At 37.1% G+C, this 18,934-nt stretch overlaps 4 protein-coding genes across 4 annotated transcripts; 3 read left to right on the top strand and 1 right to left on the bottom strand.

The window, feature by feature from the left end:
* Positions 1-496: 496 nt before the first annotated feature.
* On the top strand, positions 497-8,302 carry LOC132199718 (facilitated trehalose transporter Tret1-2 homolog). Its single transcript, XM_059624655.1, has 7 exons — positions 497-898; positions 1,673-1,796; positions 4,472-4,607; positions 5,471-5,728; positions 6,296-6,567; positions 6,760-7,044; positions 7,547-8,302. The coding sequence occupies exons 1-7, from the start codon at positions 873-875 to the stop codon at positions 8,027-8,029; spliced, it is 1,584 nt and encodes a 527-aa protein (XP_059480638.1). The 5' UTR covers positions 497-872; the 3' UTR covers positions 8,030-8,302.
* A 477-nt stretch (positions 8,303-8,779) lies between these two features.
* LOC132199762 (uncharacterized) lies at positions 8,780-12,285 on the top strand. The gene is made up of 7 exons (XM_059624720.1): positions 8,780-9,048; positions 9,101-9,244; positions 9,300-9,800; positions 9,859-9,979; positions 10,036-10,144; positions 10,201-10,359; positions 12,084-12,285. The coding sequence occupies exons 1-6, from the start codon at positions 8,879-8,881 to the stop codon at positions 10,356-10,358; spliced, it is 1,203 nt and encodes a 400-aa protein (XP_059480703.1). The 5' UTR covers positions 8,780-8,878; the 3' UTR covers position 10,359; positions 12,084-12,285.
* On the bottom strand, positions 10,023-14,478 carry LOC132199763 (uncharacterized). Its single transcript, XM_059624721.1, has 7 exons — positions 14,439-14,478; positions 11,344-11,618; positions 11,258-11,293; positions 11,035-11,201; positions 10,795-10,977; positions 10,563-10,745; positions 10,023-10,509 (listed from the first exon to the last, which is right to left on the bottom strand). Exons 2-7 carry the CDS (start codon positions 11,486-11,488, stop codon positions 10,369-10,371), a joined length of 855 nt encoding a protein of 284 aa, XP_059480704.1. The 5' UTR covers positions 11,489-11,618; positions 14,439-14,478; the 3' UTR covers positions 10,023-10,368.
* LOC132199761 (adhesion G-protein coupled receptor G6-like) lies at positions 12,540-18,750 on the top strand. The gene is made up of 8 exons (XM_059624719.1): positions 12,540-12,697; positions 14,480-14,657; positions 15,103-15,338; positions 15,395-15,795; positions 15,857-16,126; positions 16,229-16,870; positions 17,507-17,905; positions 18,150-18,750. Exons 2-8 carry the CDS (start codon positions 14,557-14,559, stop codon positions 18,651-18,653), a joined length of 2,553 nt encoding a protein of 850 aa, XP_059480702.1. The 5' UTR covers positions 12,540-12,697; positions 14,480-14,556; the 3' UTR covers positions 18,654-18,750.
* Positions 18,751-18,934: the final 184 nt, after the last annotated feature.

The following is an 18,934-nucleotide window of genomic DNA, read 5'->3' on the forward strand; positions in this document are numbered from 1 at the left end:
ATTGTAAAAAGTACTTTAGATTAAATTAATTAATTAAATTTATTGATGCTTTTTAATTCTGATGGGTTTTTTATATTGTTCCTGGTTTCATTGACTATTAAATAAAATTTTTTGATATTTAATGGTTTTAATGCGCTTCAATTTTAAGTTTCTAAAATATTATATAAAATAATGAAAAAATGTTTACATATTAAATAAAAGTAAGATAAAAAAGTAAGCATGATGCATGATGCATGATATTAATATTGACCATTACAAAAATCAGTAAATTAGCATATTTATTTCAAAGGTTGACGGGAGAGTGACTGGGCGAATATTTGCAAATGGAAACAAACATGCACGCGCTATGTCAGAAGGGTTTACCATCGTGTAATCCACTTTATTTTCAATCTCTCAATGAGATTAGATTAGATTGTGAAAAGTTACCCGGTGTCCAAAGTCTTAATTCCGCGCACCAGCTGAATTCTGACGAGGCCGCATCGACAAAGTTGTTCACCTCCGCACAAAAAGATGGAAAAACTTTCGATGCTTTCATCAGATAAGTGCATCTCTCGCACAACGTCCGTGTGTTTGTCCTCTTTTACTTTTTTCCCGACCACGCCACAGGCAAACACAATTCAATTAAGGCATACCGTTATTTTTTTTTCAATCGATCAACCCATCGAACAACATCTGCATAAAGATAATTAGGCTCTCTATTGAGGAGACGCACGGAGGAGGAAATCCCACTTTCAATTCGGCCACGGTTTTCGCACTCGTCGCGCGAACCGGCGCTGAGCACAGTGACTCACTCACTCGGCCGAGTCTTGGGCGAGCACCAGTTGAGCACCAGCAGTCATGGACTGAACACCGACACGCTCGCACCCAACACCATGCAGTCTCCGAACAAAAAGCAGCAGTGAGTAAACATATTTTTAATTTTCCAAACACACTCTTGTAATAAAAAAGTATTGGATATATTTGGAATAGAAAATTTTAATTTATTTCCGACTTAAAAAAAATCAACAACAGAAAAGTACATAAATTGGGCAAATCGTTTGAAATTTTTAAAAAAATTATCAAAAATTTCGATTTCTCTTTTTCATTATTTTTAATTGCCAAGTTTAAGAGAAAAATGTCATCATTCATTACACAGTTAATAAAAGCTATGGTAGACCACAAAACTTCCTGTTATTTTTGAAAAGGATAGCGCTGTCCTGGGGAATGATTATATATAAAATAAGACAAATTGTTGATTCTCAATATAATGCAGTAATTGAATAATAAAAATTTGAAGCCAGAGAATAAGCAATGATTTATAATTAAATTTGCTATACTAAAAATGCACCTCCTGTAAGATTTCGTTGTTTTGGAATTATTTCTTCTTTTTAATTTATCCTCCTTGTTTTAGCATTGCATCGCAAACAAAGTACAATTTGCAAAAGGTTTTAAAATTTAACAAGAAAAATAAAATTAATTTTTGTTAGAACAAAAACATAAACTCATTTAGATTTTCACGAGCACTCTTGCATAACGTCATCAGTTCTAGGCTCTTAATTTTTATTGCCGGCGACTCACTAAAGCACCCACGCTTGTTTCGATTTGCAAAGCAGTGCAAATTTGAACACGCCAGCAAGTTTGCGCTATTGTTGTGCTCGCGTCTCGTCTTATATTGGTGTTTGCTTTTGAGCAGGTGCGAGGATGAGGAGGAGGAGGGACCGATGCTCAACCTCGGCGAGGTGAAAACCACCATAGGAAAGGTCAAAAGTGTCACAGATCTCACAAAGGACTCAAACAGCAAGGCATATTTTGCTCAGGTAAAAAAAAAAATCATGAAGATTGCCATATTTGAAAATTGCTGTCTGAAAAATATATTTGTATATTTTTTTTCTTATCGGAGTGTAAATATTTTGAGTGTGGCTGCAATGGGTTTGTTGAAATATGAAGAAAGATTGGCCTAACGAAATATTTATTGAGCTTAGAAAAAAGCGAAGAAGTTCCTTCAGAATGATTTTTATTTTAGCTTTTTTTTAATTTCCTAAAAATTTCATTTCGCTGTTTTAGGATAATATAAATATGGAGGAAATTAGTTTTGGTCAATAATTAAATTTATTTTAAAAAGAAAACAGTAAAATTAATGAATCATAGAAAATTCAAATCTATAGTTTAAATTTCAATGCTTACAAATTCCTGTTTTTTTAAATAATATTTTATATTATTAAATTATCTGGAGAAAAAAAATGAAAATGGACCACATTTTCCAGACCTGTTTTTGTATCCATTCTGAAATAATTTAATTTGCCTTTGAAAGGGTTAATGCGGGTACAGAGCATGTGTGTGATGCGCTTATTCCAATTAGAATTGGGACGCGCGCCTCTATATTTACTCGCGTTGTTAAAGCGATCGTTGGGCGCCTCTCGGACACAAATCGCGTCGTTTAACCTGCACATTACCGCCGGCCTTGAATTGACGCGCACAGCGTTTGATTAAAAAAAGAGATTTGTCGGTTGTTATTGCAGCCTGGCCGACTGGAAAAAATAACACTGGCGGCGACACAGATCGAACCACGCCGGCTGCTGACGTTTGCGAATCGCATCAAACAGCCGCTCTGTTTATATATTGACCTTTAGCACGGATAAAACTGCTTTTCTCTATGTTCGCCCAGACTTGTTAATATGCGCGATTATCATGAAATTTTTGCATTTATTACTCGGTGCGGGTGCTGCTGTTCTTTTATCAATCCAAGTGCCCTAATAACACAATTTAGCAATAGAAACGCTGAAACGCTAATCATTTTTATGTTGCTAAATTATAATTAAACCAAAGAAATTATAATTATTTCAAACAACTTTAATTTTTTTCTTCAAATATTTGTTTCTTATTTGTTAAAAAAAAATATATTATGATAAGATTCAGAATAATGCAAGTCTCATGACCAAACCATAGCCTATTTTTCTTTAAATTTTATCATTAGTTTTGATAGTGAAATTTTCAAGTTTGATTAAACACATCATGCATTTGTTTTTTTTTCAAGCAGCTCTCAGGGAAGAGGATGGTAAGATAATATAAAGACAGAAAATATATTAGAAATTGCTGATAATTCAAAATTCGTAATGCAATAAACGAGTGAATTGAAAAATTGAGATTTTACAAATTCCAGTATAAGCAAATAAAAAGATTGCCCAACTGATTGAATATAGTGAATATTGGATAGCAGGTCACCACGTATGTTCATATTTCTTAAGTTAAAACAATCAAATTCTAACAATTAACTTATTGAAACCCTTTCTTTTTATTGAAACAAATTGAATCATTCGTCGTTCTCCATTTATTTAAAACATTTTTATAAACTTTATTTGAAATAACCAATCGCAAACAAATAAAATTGACAAAATTGTTAACTTCTGGTTTAAATACAGTTTCAATTAAAATTTTTATTAATATTGCAAATTTAATTTTATAATATTAAAGTTTTTGTAAATTATTATTTTCTACAAATTATTAATTTTTTTATATTTACACTGCTTATTTTGTGTTAAACTATCTTTGGTTTAATGATAATAAAATATAAAATATATTTTTTAAATTGGTCTCTTATTTGTATTGAAATGATGAATTTTGCTCAATAGCTTACTTTGACATTATAACTGTAGATGAGTGATTTAGTAATAGAATTGCAGTCAATTTATCTGAAATCTGAAGAAACCAAAATTTATAGAGGAAACGAAAAAATAGAATTCTGCTCCTTATATAATATACTCGTATGGATTCAATGAGAGATCAATTATTTCAGTTTGTTACCCAACAAAAATTTTACATAAAAACACTTCCAAGATCAAAGAATATGCGATGTGCAAAGCGCAAAAGCAATTTAATTAAAATTTGATCTGCTTGTCATTGACCCAAATTCGAAAATTCGTCCGGTCCTAATTCGCAAGGGCCTTTGTTTCTCGCGGTGTGACTGACCACTCATCACACTTGGCGGCAATCAAGAGTCATTGAATTTTACGGCACTGCGCGTTACATAATAATTCTCGCTCTGCACTCGCGGCCAGAGTACAGAAATAAACTTGCGAGTTGCAGCGGAGGCCAGGGGGATTCACGCTTGGCCACCCCCTGCCGGTGCAGCAAACTGTGGCTTGTGCCACCTGTCCTCCTAGGCTTCCGCGCAGTGCATAAATAATCAAGTAATAATCGAAGGGGTGGTGCTGTTTATTGTTCTCACTCGTGCATGATACAAGCATCGCTTAAAAATAATTGGAAGAAACAGGGCTTATTATTATTTTTTTCCTTTTTTAAACATCACCAGTTCATTCCACAACAAATACATAAATTGGAACATATAGTATTTGAAAATTAAAATTTTGGCAATATCCTAGTGATTTTTTTTTAAGAATTGTTTTTATTTTTCTTTTTACAACGATAGATTATAGTGGAATAACTTGAACGTAAAAATTTACATATGTATTGATTGCATTTAATTAAATTTTAGAGTCTTGTTGCTGGAGCAGTATTTTTGCTAACCGCGGGATGCGGAATGCCAATTGGATTTTCTGCAATCCTCCTGCCACAACTGCAAACACCAAACAGCACCATTCCAACGTCGGAGGAAACAGGATCATGGATTGGTGAGCTTGCATGTTATTTAAACCTACTTTAAAATTTAAATTTAGGCTTCAGAAGTAAAAGCATTTTTTTGGCATTTATTTCAATGTCAACTTTATGAATTTTCTCCATATGATTTCAAGAGATAAGAAGGAAAAAATTCGTTTAATAAGTTTTTAGTATTAAATATTTTTCCGCATATTTCACGCACATTTCTCCATCTCTTGAAAACGTGACCAGTCTCGTGCAAATGACCTCTCGGAGTTTCGGAACTAGCAGATTACCATAATAAACACTTATCTACTCTCATGAATCCCCTTTTCTCCATGATATAATCTCCGAGCCACGTCCATCTCCATCAACGGTCTCATCTCGATCGATATGGCAGGGTCAAGGCTCCACGCAAACAAACGTCATAGTCTAATATTTGCTGTAACTTTATACCTAATTTAATGATGCAATTAATTAGGAAAAATTTATTGACGATAATTTTGGCCAAAAAGGCCATTTTGGGCGGCATTAATTTTTCTTGCTTATTTATGTTTATTTTTTTTTTTTATTAAATCAATTCCCTTTTTTACATAAGTTTGAATCAAAACAATTGGGTTAAAAATTTCTTTCAAAGTGATTATAGTAAAAATAAAAATAGAACAGATCAGGCCAGATGTATGTATTTTGTCACGTAGGATGCCTAAGTTCAAAGAACCCTTGGCTGATTATATGAATTGGCGACTCAAAACTTGAACACCAATTCTAACGGCTATAGACGCGAAGTCCTCTTGAGATGACGTGAAAATTATAAGACTGCTTTTAAATTGGCTTCATCACTTTGTTTGCGTCTGTTTGTCTTCCTGGTTTGCAAGAAGTTCAAGGTTTTTTTTCGCAGCGAGTATCCACTCGGCCTCGACCCCAATCGGCTCCCTCCTGAGCGGCACCCTGATGGAGAATTGGGGTCGCCGAAACACCCTGCGCCTCAGCGTGCTGCCCTTCTTGATAGGCTGGACGGTGTTGGCCTTGGCCGGCAGCCACCTTTTCATCTTCATCGGCCGCCTCTTCTGCGGACTGGCCGTCGGGCTGGCCGCGGCACCTTCGCAGGTTTTGCTTGGCGAGGTTGCTGAACCCAAACTCAGAGGGCTGCTGGTTGGTGAGTATTTCTTTTAACAAACAAATATACAGAAAATTATTTTTACTTCCATAATTTTATGAAGAGCATGTCAGAGCAGAAGTGAATGAACTTGCATTCTTTTCAATATTTAGTTTTTGGAGGGTGGGTTTTATTTATTTTAGTATTAATAGCATAAATGAAATTTAATTTATATAAAGAAATTATTATTACTGTAATATTTATATTATTGAAACTCGGTTAAGTTCTTTTTATGCCACCATATGCCACATTATTTTAATAAGAAGATATAACTTATAAAAATTATATATTTGCTATATATTTGCTCAAACTAAGAAGAAATTAAAATTTTTTATAAAAATTCAAAAATATTCTTGTGTTGCTATATATACGCAATCAGCAATTTTTTTTAACACAATTGTAATTTTATTTTGATAGATTTTTCTAATATTCAAGTTTTTATTAATTTTTTTTATTACGTTCACCTATTTTTCCACGTTACACAAATTATCTGTAATTTCTTTTATATCTATAAAAAAAAGTTTTACATAAATAATATTTTTTTTTTGTAATTTTTATGAAAAATAGGCGCTCCATTTGCAAGTTACTCGTTGGGAATTCTCATCGTCTACACAATGGGATCGATGCTGCCGTGGAAAATCGTGGCTGGTCTTTGCGCAATTCTGCCAGCTTGCGCTCTTCTTGCCCTGATGTCCCTACCAGAGAGTCCACCCTGGCTGGCCAAGGTGGGCAGGTCTCAGGAGGCTTTGAGGGCACTCACTTGGCTGCGGGGCGGCCAAATGGCGCAGGCCAGGAGCGAATTGGCCGTTTTGGCAGCAAGAAGGGACCAGGAAGAACAGGTCAGATTCAATTTTTTTTATCGGTTAAACAAAATATTTACATGGAAAGGAACAATAAAGAAACGCAAAATATTGTTTTGAAATTTTTAAATATTAAATTCATCATATTTTTGCTCAATAAAAAACAAAAATATGCGGAACTAGAAAAACACTTTAGAGAGAAACCCCTTAATTGCTTCATTAAAATTTTAGCATGCGTTGGCCAAGCAGAAAAAACGGCGCAACTCTTGGTTTAACACGTGGCGCCAGTCACCACTTTTCTCAAGGGTGGTCCTCAAGCCTCTGATTGTGGTGAACGTTTTCAATGTGGTGCAAATTCTGTCTGGCACCTACACAATCATCTTTTACGCCGTGGACGTTCTGCAACAGGCCGAGGGAGGAGACGAAACAGACCAGGTGGCCGAGTTGGAAACTGCAGTTCTTACGGCCCTCGTGCGGACAGTCATCACTGCCTTCGCGTGTTTGCTTCTACTCAAGGTAATAATTAGATTATGAGTTTGAATAATTGGCTGGTTTTAAACAATTTTTTCTATTTGCTTGTGGTGATAAAAAAAATGATGATAATAATCGATAATAATTGAAAAAGAAATAAAAATGAAAAAGACTGGACCTAAAAGGCATATTAAATGCGATTAAAAAGAAATTAATTATCTGTTTGGACTCTGTTTGTAAGCACAAGTTTCTATCTAAAAAATATACATTTTGCCTTAATTTATTGGTTTTTTTTCAATCACTTTAAATTTAAAAAATTGTACAACTATGCAGGCTTTTTTTGAAATGTTAGGTTATCAAAGGCCTACATTTGACAGTTGACACATAAATATTAAATAATGGAAGCTGCAAAAGCTGAACGATTTCACTTAATTTTTAATATAACAATATTAATAAAAAAAAATATTTATTGATCAAATTGATTAATAACAAATTTGAAACTTAGCAATTTTCCTCTACAAATTTTGAAATTTCTTTTTCTGTCAAGGTTGGTCGTCGGCCTCTGGCGATTTCCTCCGGGCTGGGTTCTGCCGCGGCCGCGGTGGCCCTTGGCTGCTGGTTGTACGTGGCGCCGCCGCCCGGCACCCTGAGCTGGCTGCCGGCCACGCTGGTTCTGCTCTACGTCGGCTGCAACACATATGGCTTCTTTGTGCTGCCGGGCCTGATGATGGGCGAAATGCTTCCGGCGCGGGCGCGCGGCCCGGCCGGCGGCCTCACCTTTGCCGTCATCAACATCACCTTGTTTGTGACCACCAAGGTGTACCCGTGGGCGGTTCATGTGCTGCACCCGCATGGCCTCTTCTTCTTCTTCGGCATCTGCGCCCTGCTCGGCACCCTGTTCGTCTACCTCTTTGTGCCGGAGACCAAGGGCAGGACCTTGTCCGAGATCGAGGACTATTTCAGTGGAACCAATTTGATCTGGCAAACGCGCGTCAAAGAGCAGCAGGACTCTGATAGTAATAAAGTGTGATTAACAATTAGAAGGAAGAAAAATCCTCCGTCTTTTGTGTTTTGATGTCCCATTTTACAATTAGCTATATTTATGAAAGTGTTTTAAGATATTTCATGTCAAATGTGTTTTCTCGATTTAAGATGATGACGTATTTTGCGTATTTTGGTTATTATTTATAATTTTAATATTATATTTAACTAAGCTATTATTCAAAATCATTATTTGCATTTTTTTTTGTGAGAACTAAATAAAAACTAAAATTGTGTAAAATTAGACAGATTTCATTAAATGATAACAAAAACTTTTGTTGAATTAAATTTTCCAAATTTTCACTTAAAAAATGGAAAATCTCTCTTTTAAATTACGTTTGTTTTGTTAAGTTTCTAATAAAAATTTCAATAATTTATTTAATTTCATTCAATCATGAATTATAATTCCATTATTTCAAAATATATTTTTATGGTTATATTCATTCAAACCCAAAACCCAAACCCTCTTGCAATGACCAATAACTCGGGAGCTTTTAAAATCATAATGTTCATCATTAGAGGCTGTTGATGTTTTAGTTCAATTGTCATGTTCCATCTGATTCCATATTCCGTCATAGCGTCATATTCCATGGCAAGTGAGTGGCCCCTCTGGACAATTCGAGCAATATTCGAAAAAACTTTTCCTCGCGCGGCTCGCGCCACGAAAGCGAAAATTTGATGGCCACATAGTAGTTTTTCTAATTACAATCTGGTGGCGCCACAATCGCTGAGGCACGAACGCCCACGAAACTGACGAAACCTTGTGGTACGTGTGGATGTGAAACAGAAATTTTATAAAAATTGAAGAAAACTTGAAAGAAAATCGCAGACGAGGAAGATGACGGATTCGGCGATGCAAGGTGTCAACTGGAAGGAGCTCTGGGAAGAAATGTTGAGCGACGAAATTATCGCAAATTTGAACAAAACGAGCAAAAGTAGCCCAAACTGTGTTCCCACTTTGCGCGCCAGAATGCTGCTCAAAGTCACTTTTTCCGAATTGCGAGGCAAGTTTGATTTTATTCGTGCAGGATTTATAATTGTAATTATGGTGTGCAGACAGAATAGCGGAGGCCAATTTGGCAAACCGGAAGTCTGAGGAGCAGTGGGCCAAAAACGACGTTTTGAAAGTCGTAAATAAAAATCTCAACTCCGAAGTCGCTAAACTGCAAGAAAAACTTGAAGCGTTGCAAGCTGAAAACCAGAGGTATGATTTTTGAAATCTCTATTTATTTTCAAAATTTAACTAATTTTATTTTTAGACTGAAAGAATCTGGACAAAAAAGACTGTCGGACGAGTACAGAAAAACAAACGAAAAAAGGGTGAAAACTGAAGTGAAGCAAAAGCAGGCGTCTTTTTTTGTGCTGGACACAAATTTAATCAATTCACCGTCGCCTGTGAAGAACCTTTCAGTTCCCGAATCTCTCAGTCAAGACGAAGATTTCATTCTGAACACCCCGCCTAAAAACAATGGCAATTCTCAAAATGAAATTCCGCCCAGCAGTCCAGTCATCACAGCTCGAAGATGCTCCTCGGCCTTGTCGGTTTCAACAGCCAGTCCTGCTCCTTTGAGTCCAAGAAACACACAAGTTGAAAAGAAGGAAACCAGGAAGATCTCAAAACTTTCCCTCAAATTAACCCCTGCCAAGAAAGAACCGACGAAGTTGCCTGAGGCTCGAAGTTCCGATTTGGATAGAACGTTTTTCGAAGATGACAACGAAGTCAAACTTTTTGACACTCCAGTTACTAGAAAGCAAACCAAGTAATGCGTAGTTTATATTTGTGAAATAATTTATAACAGAATTAAATGTAAATTTCAGGAAAGAAGAGGCTAATTTTGGTGTGGATCCGGAGTTGCTAAAGAAATACGATGGGGTAGTTGTGAGAAAGAAAGAGGAGAGGAAGAAACTTCCTGGCTGGGAGTGCCACGAATGTAAAAAGGTATACTTTTTGTCGGTTTTTATTTTAATAAATCTACTTTGATTTATACATTTTAGTTCTATGACAATTTCTGTGATGACATGAGTACTCAAGAAAAAAGGGAGTTCATCAACAAGTGCAGCAAACACCGACAAGTGAAGCCTCTTGTTGGAAACACACCTGAAGGTTTATTAAAATATTTTATCAAAAATTAATTTACTAAAAATGAATAATGTTTGCAGGATTTTGGGATTTTGGCATTATGGAGTCGCCGAAAAAGGGCCTCACGCAGAAGGGGAGGCTGAATAAAAGAAACAGGAATGAAGTGGGCACTCGACTGATTGACAAAGCCCAATCTGTCACTCCGTCCTTGGAGGATGAAGTGATCTGGGATGACTGAGGTGAGTTAATTATTTGGCGTTCGCAGGATTTACGTAGATCAGCCTGTCCGTTTCGTTCTTGAGAGCGAGCAATTTGAAAGCTGCCGACTCCAAGTGCTTTTTTAGCAAATTTTTTTCTTTCTGGTCTGCACTCTTGCCGATTTCAACCACCTGATTTGAAAAGTCAACTTTTGTTATAATTTAAAATGTACAAAAATAATTACGTGGACTGGAAATGAGGTAAGGTTCAGTCTTGTGAATGCCTCGTTTTCCCTTCCGTGGACGTCCAGGTGCAAATAATCAACTCTTGAAATGTTGAGGGAAGCAAAAATGGTATTGATTGGCATGCAGTGAATTTCAATTATTTCTCTGTTTGCTTCTTTCCTAGTTGTATTGACAAAAATAACCTAATAAGTTAAAATCAGTTTCAATTGAACACTAAATTAATTTTGGAACCATCTCCGGTGTGCTCTTCAGACTCAAGCATGTCGGGACAATCCACGCTTTTCTTTTTTTATCAAGTAGTTTGTTGACACTGTCCGGGTCTTTGTCAATCAAAACTCCCTCCCAACTAAAGTCAGCCTCAAAAATTTGACTCTTGGTGAAATTGTTTCCGATTTCCACAAAGAATCCTTTCTCCTGTCGAGACAAACAGTAAACATTACCAAAGTACTAAGCAATTAAAATAAATTCCACTTTGTTCCTGAAAATTTCCAAAAAAGAGGAAATATCCTTGGAATAGTTTCCAGGCTTTTTCTTAGCCTTCGACTCAGGCTCTTTTATAAACGGCGGCACCAAAAGCTGTTCTCTGATGAACTGAATCAAAAGTGGGTCATCCTGCTCCAGTAAATTCAGACGCTGGACTAATTTAATCCAGACATGTGTTCAGCTAACCAAGAAAATGAACTAAAGAGCTTGCCTTGTTTTCTGACATAAGTGTACCAGCGCTTCACATCTAGAAAAAATTTGTGGTTTTAATTGTTCACCCGAATTTGAAATTAAAACCTATAGGAATGTCCATTGTAATGTATTTGTAGACATATTCCTTAACCAGAGCCAAAGTGCTCAGGTCGATTTGTGCGCTACTATGGCTTTGGTTGGTCGCACTTTTGGCTGAAAGAGTTTTGGCAAATTCTTCGATTCTCATCATGATAGCAGCCTCGGCAGTTGCAGCAGCTTTTGTCTGAATTTGTTTGCTTTCCCTTTCAAGCAGGTTGTCTTCGTTTTCTCTCACTTTGTCCACAACCCTTTGTTCTAGCTGGCCATCAGCAATTAGCGCTCTAAAAAATTTATTAATTAAAAAAGGGACACGAAAATACAAAATAAATTCAATTTGGTAAATCTTGAAGTATTCATCAATATTTTAATCTGAATATTTTAAATTTAGGTCATTTTGAATAGTAATTAATGATTTTCTTTTTAATAAATTGCTGAACATTGTCCCTCTTAAAAAATGTTTTTCTTGGTTATTAGTTTTGCTCACCTGCTTTCCAAATCTTTGAGCATTTTGAATATATTGTGTTGCACCGCCCGAATGTCATCGTTTACCTGGCCAAATTTATAATATAAAAGCGAGAGTGCGGTAACCGTCAGCAGCAAAGCAGACAAACTCATTCGCTGCATGATGGCCGGCAACAGAGTGACTTTTCCGGTGCGCAGACGAAATTTCCCCTATTTTATTTCCACTCGAAAAAATTTATGCCATTTTTTTCATATAAATTTGGGTCACATTCTGTGTGTTTCAGACGCAACTCTACTCTAGCCCACCGAAAATCACGCTTGATTTGTAAATTTTCTGTTTTCGGCTCTCACGAAATTGGAGAGAGCAATATATTTTTATTATTAAAAAGCCTTGATTTTGTTGTGAATAACAGCCCTGAAAGTTGTCACGAATCTTGTAAAGAGAATAAATAATTTATTTTTGTCCAAGTCAAATAATTCTTTTGTTTATCAATCAATGACAAAGCAATTATCAGAACATAATAACTTTTATGATTTCCCTGTTTTAAGAAAAATAAGCGTGAGTGCATAATTTTCATTATTGCACTCGCAGGCAGCAGTAAAATTGCAAAATGATCAATAAATTAAATTGACACCGAATGGAGAGAAAAAGTGGAAACGGCTATCGGGGCTGGTTTACAACTTGATTGAGGCTGCGTTTAGTGTGATTTCGCGCGCACGAATTATTGTTCGTCGCCGCGCAAGGCCTCCCGCGTTGGTCCGACGGCGCAGCAGGAGGGACGAGCTTATCAGTTATCTGCCGAGAGCTGTACCATGTGGAGCTCAATGCCGCTAAAAAATTAGCGGTTTAATTGCCATGCACGCCACTGCTGCCAGTCACGTCCAGTTTTGACTAAAGGTGAGTTTTTAAATTTTAATTCTCCGCCTTTCACTTTTATTTAGTTATTTTTTGTGTCATCCTGCGCTTAGAGGAATTTTAATGATGTGTCCTCGCAAGTAGTTGCGGTCGCGCCAATTAATGGAAATAATATCAAAGACAGCATTCCGAATAACTTATTTAGCTTTTTACCAATTTAAGCAAATTGAGCTTGGATTCCTGCAGGTTGTGCAGCCTTGCTTGTTTAACAACATCCAACACAATTTCTCCAAGGCCTCGTGTGCGCTCTTGATTTAATTTTAGATGGAAGATTTATTCAAGTCTATTGTTAACTTGAAAAAAAAATCCTGTACCAATCACCAATTAGTCTAGGGCGTTTCTTTCCTCTCCGCTTATCAGTTTGTTTGCGTTTTTAGTTTGAACTCTTCCTTTTTTGTTAAAAGCTTATCACGTTATTTAAGCGTAACAATGTTTTGCATCAACGAAAATGGATTTTCCTGTTAGTGTTCGCTCTTGAAGTGGACTCAGTTCTCAGTAATGTGTTACGTGCCCGAGTATTAATTTTCATGCACCTGTCATTATTTTCAATGTCAATACTAAGTAAGAAAGCCGCTTCTTTCTTGCACCACACCATTTTTCTCTGGAATTTTCTGCATAGGGATTTGCAAATGTAATCTAAATTTGTAAACATGAACTAATTCATGGTCAGCTTGTACAGGTTTTTTTTCAATAACAATGAAATCCCTGATTGCTATTGTTTATTCTTGACAAATCTAGACGGAATGAAAGGAAATTACTTGTTTGAAAAATTAGAATAGGCAGTTGGAAACAAGTTTTATTGGTTTTTCATTTTATGACAGTTTTTTGTAATGACGAAGGTAAAAAGATTAAAAAATCATAATAGAATTAAACTTTTTCTCTTGAATTTCTCATAATTTTTCTCAATTTGATGTGATTAAAAAAGTAAACCGACAATTTTTAATGATGCTCCCAAAATTATTTGACGTTATTCTATACAATATTATTTTAATTTATGACTTCATCAATATAAATGCTAATTATTATTTGAAATCTAAAATTAATCACAATAAAATTTGATTGAGGAAATGACTCCTCAATAAAATGACCACCCAGCTGACTGTGAATCAATCTCGTTCATTTCAGTCAGAGCGATAAGATAAATCTGGATTTTTCAATTTTCAAAATCTGAGAGTGAGCGAAAGTTTGAAATGAGAGACGAGAGCATCTGATGCACACATGTGCCGTTCCTAAGTGCGCGCTTATCTCTCGCTGTTTGATTTGCGCAGCCTATGTGTGACTCAATCGCTGCTCTTTGAGTAAAAAAAGCGGACGCTCTTCTCTCGCGTTCGATCTGATAGCGAAAACACGCAACACTCTTTTCTCGGAAGGGCAAAGAGGCTGAAAATCGACGCCTAACGCAAACGCGTTCTCGAAAACTCACTTGAAAATTTTTTTACACCTCAATGCTGAATCAATTTGCGTCGCACTTGCTGCGTCCAAATAAAAAATACTACGTTTCCTTGGGTGCCGCGTGCGAATTCCAGCTCCGCCTTGAGACATGTCGCGTGCAATTACCGACCATAATTCGAGAGAGCAACTTAATTATAATACAAGTTGACCTAAAAGCGCTCTTTCTCTCTCGCGCGCGCCGTGATTTATCTTTGGCCGCCGCCGCGATGCTGGGGGCAGGCGCTGCTAATCTCGCACGTCACTTCTGATTATCCTGAATGAGTAATTATACCTGCGCTGTGTGTTCTGATCGGAAATGTCATTGTTTTGCAGCGGATCGCGGGAGGGGCACTTGGTCGCTCGCCGCCGCTTTTTGCTGAGGGCACCGATGACTCTTCGCTGCTGCCGACATGAGACTGTTCCTTGTGCTCGCGATCGGCTTTTTAGCCACGGTCGTCGCCCGAGAATATGTTCAAAAGTCCAGGTCAAGCAATTCTTCTGAAAGTGGAAGGTAAGGACTTTTTTGAAAGTATTATTTATTGCAAACATAATATACATTAATACAATCTCAAGTTTCAAGTTTGTATTTTTTACTAATAATTTAAAAATAAAAATTAAATATTCAATTCATCCTTATATTTTCAAAGCAATAATTATTGCATTATTACTTTTTTTATAAAATAAACTTAAAAATTTGAATAGCACGCCCTACCTGAATATTTTTTTCTAAATATTTATAAAATGCTAAACATACCTTTTAACTTTTCTTTCAAAAAATATTGCACGTAATACCTTTTGAAAGGTTCAACCACCTCAAATTTCAGGAAACTGCAATTAAAACTCTTTTGCTTTTCTCAACTTTTTATAATAATATTAATAGATTTTTGTAATTCTTTGAGAAATGGATTGTATTACTATAATAAGTTAAAATGTGATGTTTAATTTTTTTCAAAAAGATGGTGGCGACGAAGTGGAGGGCTGATGGGAAATTATGGGGCGCGCATCAACAAAATCCATCACACACCATCTGCTGGTTTTTACCAAGCCCCATATTTACCCACCACTAATGAGCCACTTGACACCACCCAATCAACCACTTCAACCTCAACAATCAGCTCAACCTCTACATCCACTACTACTTCTACTACAACAACTACAACCGTCCCACCTGAAACAACCACCCTTCTCGAAGGTGAGATTTTTTCATGAATGTTTGTTCTATTTAATCTAAAATTATCAATTTTCTAGAAACAACCACCATTGAAATCTCCGAGGAAATCACCACCGAGACTTCTCCCTCTCCGACAACCACAACCGATCCTTTTGACCCTTTTGACATGGAAGAAGTCCACCCCACCCCTTTGAAAGACAGCGTTCGAGAGCAAATCTTTTGGAAGATTCCACCGCCTGCAATGTGTCCTTCTGAATTGGACACCAACTTGTCAACGAACTTGCCTCTCTTCTGGCCGGAAACCCTCGCCTCGCAAATGGCATTTCCCAATCGGCCGTGTTTGACCTCTGACATGCTCTTTGTGACCAGGGAGTGCCTGAGGGAGGGAACAAAAGTTTTTTGGGGGAAGCCGAATGGCACTTGTGACTCCAACGCCTTGACTCCTTCAACTGCAGTCCTTTATAACTTTGCCAACAAAGTAATTTAATATATTTTTTATCCAACTGAGTAAATTAATTGGAGGCTATTTATTTTCAAAGGAAACCGTGACTGCTGCTAATGTGGCAAGCGTCACCAGAAAATTGGCGGACACTTTGGGGCAATCGAGGAAAGCGCCTTCTACAGCAGACGTATTTCTGGTGGACAATGTTCTAGGCCAAATTTCTGAACATTCACATAATTTGAATGCAGATAGCTTATCGGATGTTGCCACTGTTCTAGATAAAGTCTCTGCTTCAACCCAGGGCAACGATCTCGGCCGAGAAAGCCGAGCAGGGAACATGCAAGTGGCCACAAACTCCATTCTCAAGGTAATGCAAATTTATTAAATCAATAGCTGGAGATATCTCTTAATTGCTTTAAAGACTTATTCTCTTTGAATTAAAATTTTTAAACCTGAATTTTTTTTCCAGAATGTTGACACAATTTTGAGCAAAATCCAATTGGACAGAAGTGGAATCGCAGTGGCCCATTCAAGCCAGTCTTCTTTGATGGCCGCCGACTTGGCCAAAAGTGGCATCAAAGGGATGCAAATAACCAATTCAAAAATCGCACCTTTGAATAAAAATGAAGCCTCGTCAGCGTCCTCAGCCGAATTCCTCCAGTTTTCATCCGGCAGAGCCTCATTCGTCCTCCTGAGCAACAACAGTGGCTTTTTCAAAGATAATGCTGAGGGCCAATCTTTGAATAGCGAAGTTCTGGGAGTCAGTCTGGACGGTCAGCAACCCTGGAGCCCACATGGGCAAGCAGTGGTGCGCCTCAAATTCAAGCCTGCGATGAAGTTGCAGGGCAGGGAGGTCAAGTGCGCCTACTGGGACATTTACCACAGCAAGTGGAAAACCGACGGCTGCCGGTTCGTGGGAAGGGAAGCAGATTTGGACGTTTGTGAGTGCAACCACCTGACGCATTTCGGTGAAATCATTGGCGTTTCGGGTGACAGCAAAGTGCTTGACATAATTTCCATCGTCGGCTCTTCCTTGTCACTGATCGGCCTGCTCGGCATCGCAGCCACTGCCGTCGTGTTCCAACACTGGAGGTCACGCCTAGGAAACAAGGTACTAATTTGCACCTGCTTGATTTGCAGCATGACAGTAATTAGTGCCTGCTTGTCATAACTTGAGTAACTGCTTTCTTTATATGGTCAAAATCAATCCGTTTTATTTCTCACTGATCAATCTTGCAACTTACTGAGTTAATTGCAATCTTGCTTCAATTTTATTTTGTTGCAATATGTTTAAAAACAGTAAATTTGAGGTCAAAAAATAATAATGCAATTTAAAATAAATTTACATAATTTAATGTTTAATAGAACCAACTACATCAATAAAATATCAGATGAATATAATTCTGGATTATACAGCTTAAATGCTTATTTGGTTTGGGATATTCCTTCCTTTTCTTGAAAAAATACAGGCTTAATTGGGTAATATTAGGTGAAAGTTTAATTAAAATTATTTAAATTAAATTATTTTTGTTATTTTTTAATGGCTCAAATTTTTCAAGCTTTATTCAGGGTAGTTGTTTTGGTTGAAAGTTTTAATTTGTGATAAAAAGAAAACTATTTTTTACAACTAAAAATTCATTTTTTTTATTCTTAGTTCTTTGCTTTTTTGCTCTGAAGTTCATATTCTTTATTCTTTGAGAGTTGGATAAGTAAAGTTATTTTTATCAATGAAATATTAAATTTTCAGATTTTGCTAAATTTGTCTGCTGCCATCGGACTGACCATGGCCGCGTTCCTTTCGATCGCCCTGGACGCAGGCTCCGCTTCCGAAGGGTCTTGCATCGCCCTGGGCGTGATTCTGCACTACTCGATCCTCGCCTCCTTCTGCTGGATGCTGGTTTCCGCCTCTCTGCAGTTCCTGCGCTTTGTCGAAGTACTTTCCTCGCGTCCGCCGCACTTTTTGCTCAAGGGCGCCTTGTTCAGTTGGGGCCTCCCGACCATCCCCATCATTGTTTTGCTGGCGATGGGTCCGGCTAAAAGTTACCCACACACTAACAGCTCGTCTGGATTCTGCTACCCAGTTGAACTGTCTCTGATTCTGGCGGTGATCATCCCCGTCGCCTGCATTGTGATTGGAAATCTTTTGGTAAGTTTGCATTTATTAGTTAGTTTCATTTTTTTTAATTAAAAAACGATTCCTTTATTGGTTTTTATGCATTTAAATTTTTTTATTTAATTTACAGTTTTTTGGTTTATTATTTTTTTACCTGAAAATTTTTTCATAATAAATGTTCTAAGAATAAAATCATTATGTATTATTTATTATTATTTTCAACAATTTAAAAAATAAATGAAATCTTAGAAAATTTAATTTTTTCCCCAAAAACCAGGTCTTCTGCCTAATTATTTATCGGGTGACTTGCGGGCGACCAAAGAACCTGTCAATCAGCACTGAGGCCGAAAGGCATGTGATGGCCATGCGGCAGCTACGAATGAGCATCCTCCTCTTTTTCCTGCTCGGATTGACCTGGATTTTTGGTCTGCTGGCAATGGTGGCGCCCTTTGTGGCAGCCTGGCGCGTCACCTTCTCCTACCTGTTCTGCACCACGGCCACCTTGCAAGGACTGGCGCTCTTTTTGTTCTTCATCGTTTGGGAGAAGAAGACTCGGCAGTTGTGGTTGACGACTCTGCCCGAGCGCTTCGTCCCGGCCAGACCTTCGAGACCGACAACATCCAGCACGGCCTTCAGTGACAGCAGCTCCCAGGCAACATCGAGAGCCAGGGATGAAATTGCCCCTCTCAGACAAAGAGCCTCTGATCTTTCCGAACAAGAGATTCGGAGGAACATCACGATGAACAGAAGCACTAACGGGAGCAGCAGACCAAGAAAATGAACATTCCGACTTTATTTATATATTTTAAGTGATCTGATCAAACCAACGATACAACGTAATTCAAGACTTGCAATCTATAAATAAATATTTAAAATATTGTAACTCTGCCAACACAAATAAGTGCCACTAATATGTTTAAGGTTTGAAAATTGTTAAATATTAACTAGAAATATATATTAATTATCATTCCAATTTGTAATTTAAATAAGTTGGTAATTTTTTTAATTTCTGGTGCAATTCTTATTAATGTAACTGTGAAAATTGTGTTTCCGATCTAAAAT

The sequence above is a fragment of the Neocloeon triangulifer genome, unplaced genomic scaffold (assembly GCF_031216515.1).
Source record: "Neocloeon triangulifer isolate White Clay Creek 2 clone unplaced genomic scaffold, ASM3121651v1 ptg000014l, whole genome shotgun sequence".
Taxonomy (NCBI): Eukaryota; Metazoa; Arthropoda; class Insecta; order Ephemeroptera; family Baetidae; genus Neocloeon; species Neocloeon triangulifer.

Bases quoted from the DNA above. Each gene is read 5' to 3' on its own strand.
- LOC132199718 (XM_059624655.1), top strand. From the start codon at position 873: ATGCAGTCTCCGAACAAAAAGCAGCA. The intron at 899-1,672 runs GTGAGTAAACAT...GCTTTTGAGCAG, and splicing joins TCTCCGAACAAAAAGCAGCA to GTGCGAGGATGAGGAGGAGG. The intron at 6,568-6,759 runs GTCAGATTCAAT...TTAAAATTTTAG, and splicing joins GAAGGGACCAGGAAGAACAG to CATGCGTTGGCCAAGCAGAA.
- LOC132199761 (XM_059624719.1), top strand. From the start codon at position 14,557: ATGAGACTGTTCCTTGTGCTCGCGATCGGCTTTTTAGCCACGGTCGTC. The intron at 14,658-15,102 runs GTAAGGACTTTT...TTTTTCAAAAAG, and splicing joins AATTCTTCTGAAAGTGGAAG to ATGGTGGCGACGAAGTGGAG. The intron at 15,796-15,856 runs GTAATTTAATAT...TTATTTTCAAAG, and splicing joins TTTATAACTTTGCCAACAAA to GAAACCGTGACTGCTGCTAA.
- LOC132199762 (XM_059624720.1), top strand. From the start codon at position 8,879: ATGACGGATTCGGCGATGCAAGGTGTCAACTGGAAGGAGCTCTGGGAA. The intron at 9,245-9,299 runs GTATGATTTTTG...TTTTATTTTTAG, and splicing joins TTGCAAGCTGAAAACCAGAG to ACTGAAAGAATCTGGACAAA. The intron at 10,145-10,200 runs GTTTATTAAAAT...TAATGTTTGCAG, and splicing joins TGTTGGAAACACACCTGAAG to GATTTTGGGATTTTGGCATT.
- LOC132199763 (XM_059624721.1), bottom strand. From the start codon at position 11,488: ATGATGAGAATCGAAGAATTTGCCAAAACTCTTTCAGCCAAAAGTGCG. The intron at 10,978-11,034 runs GTGGAATTTATT...TTGTCTCGACAG, and splicing joins TGGAAATTTTCAGGAACAAA to GAGAAAGGATTCTTTGTGGA. The intron at 10,746-10,794 runs GTTCCAAAATTA...TTAACTTATTAG, and splicing joins TGAAGAGCACACCGGAGATG to GTTATTTTTGTCAATACAAC.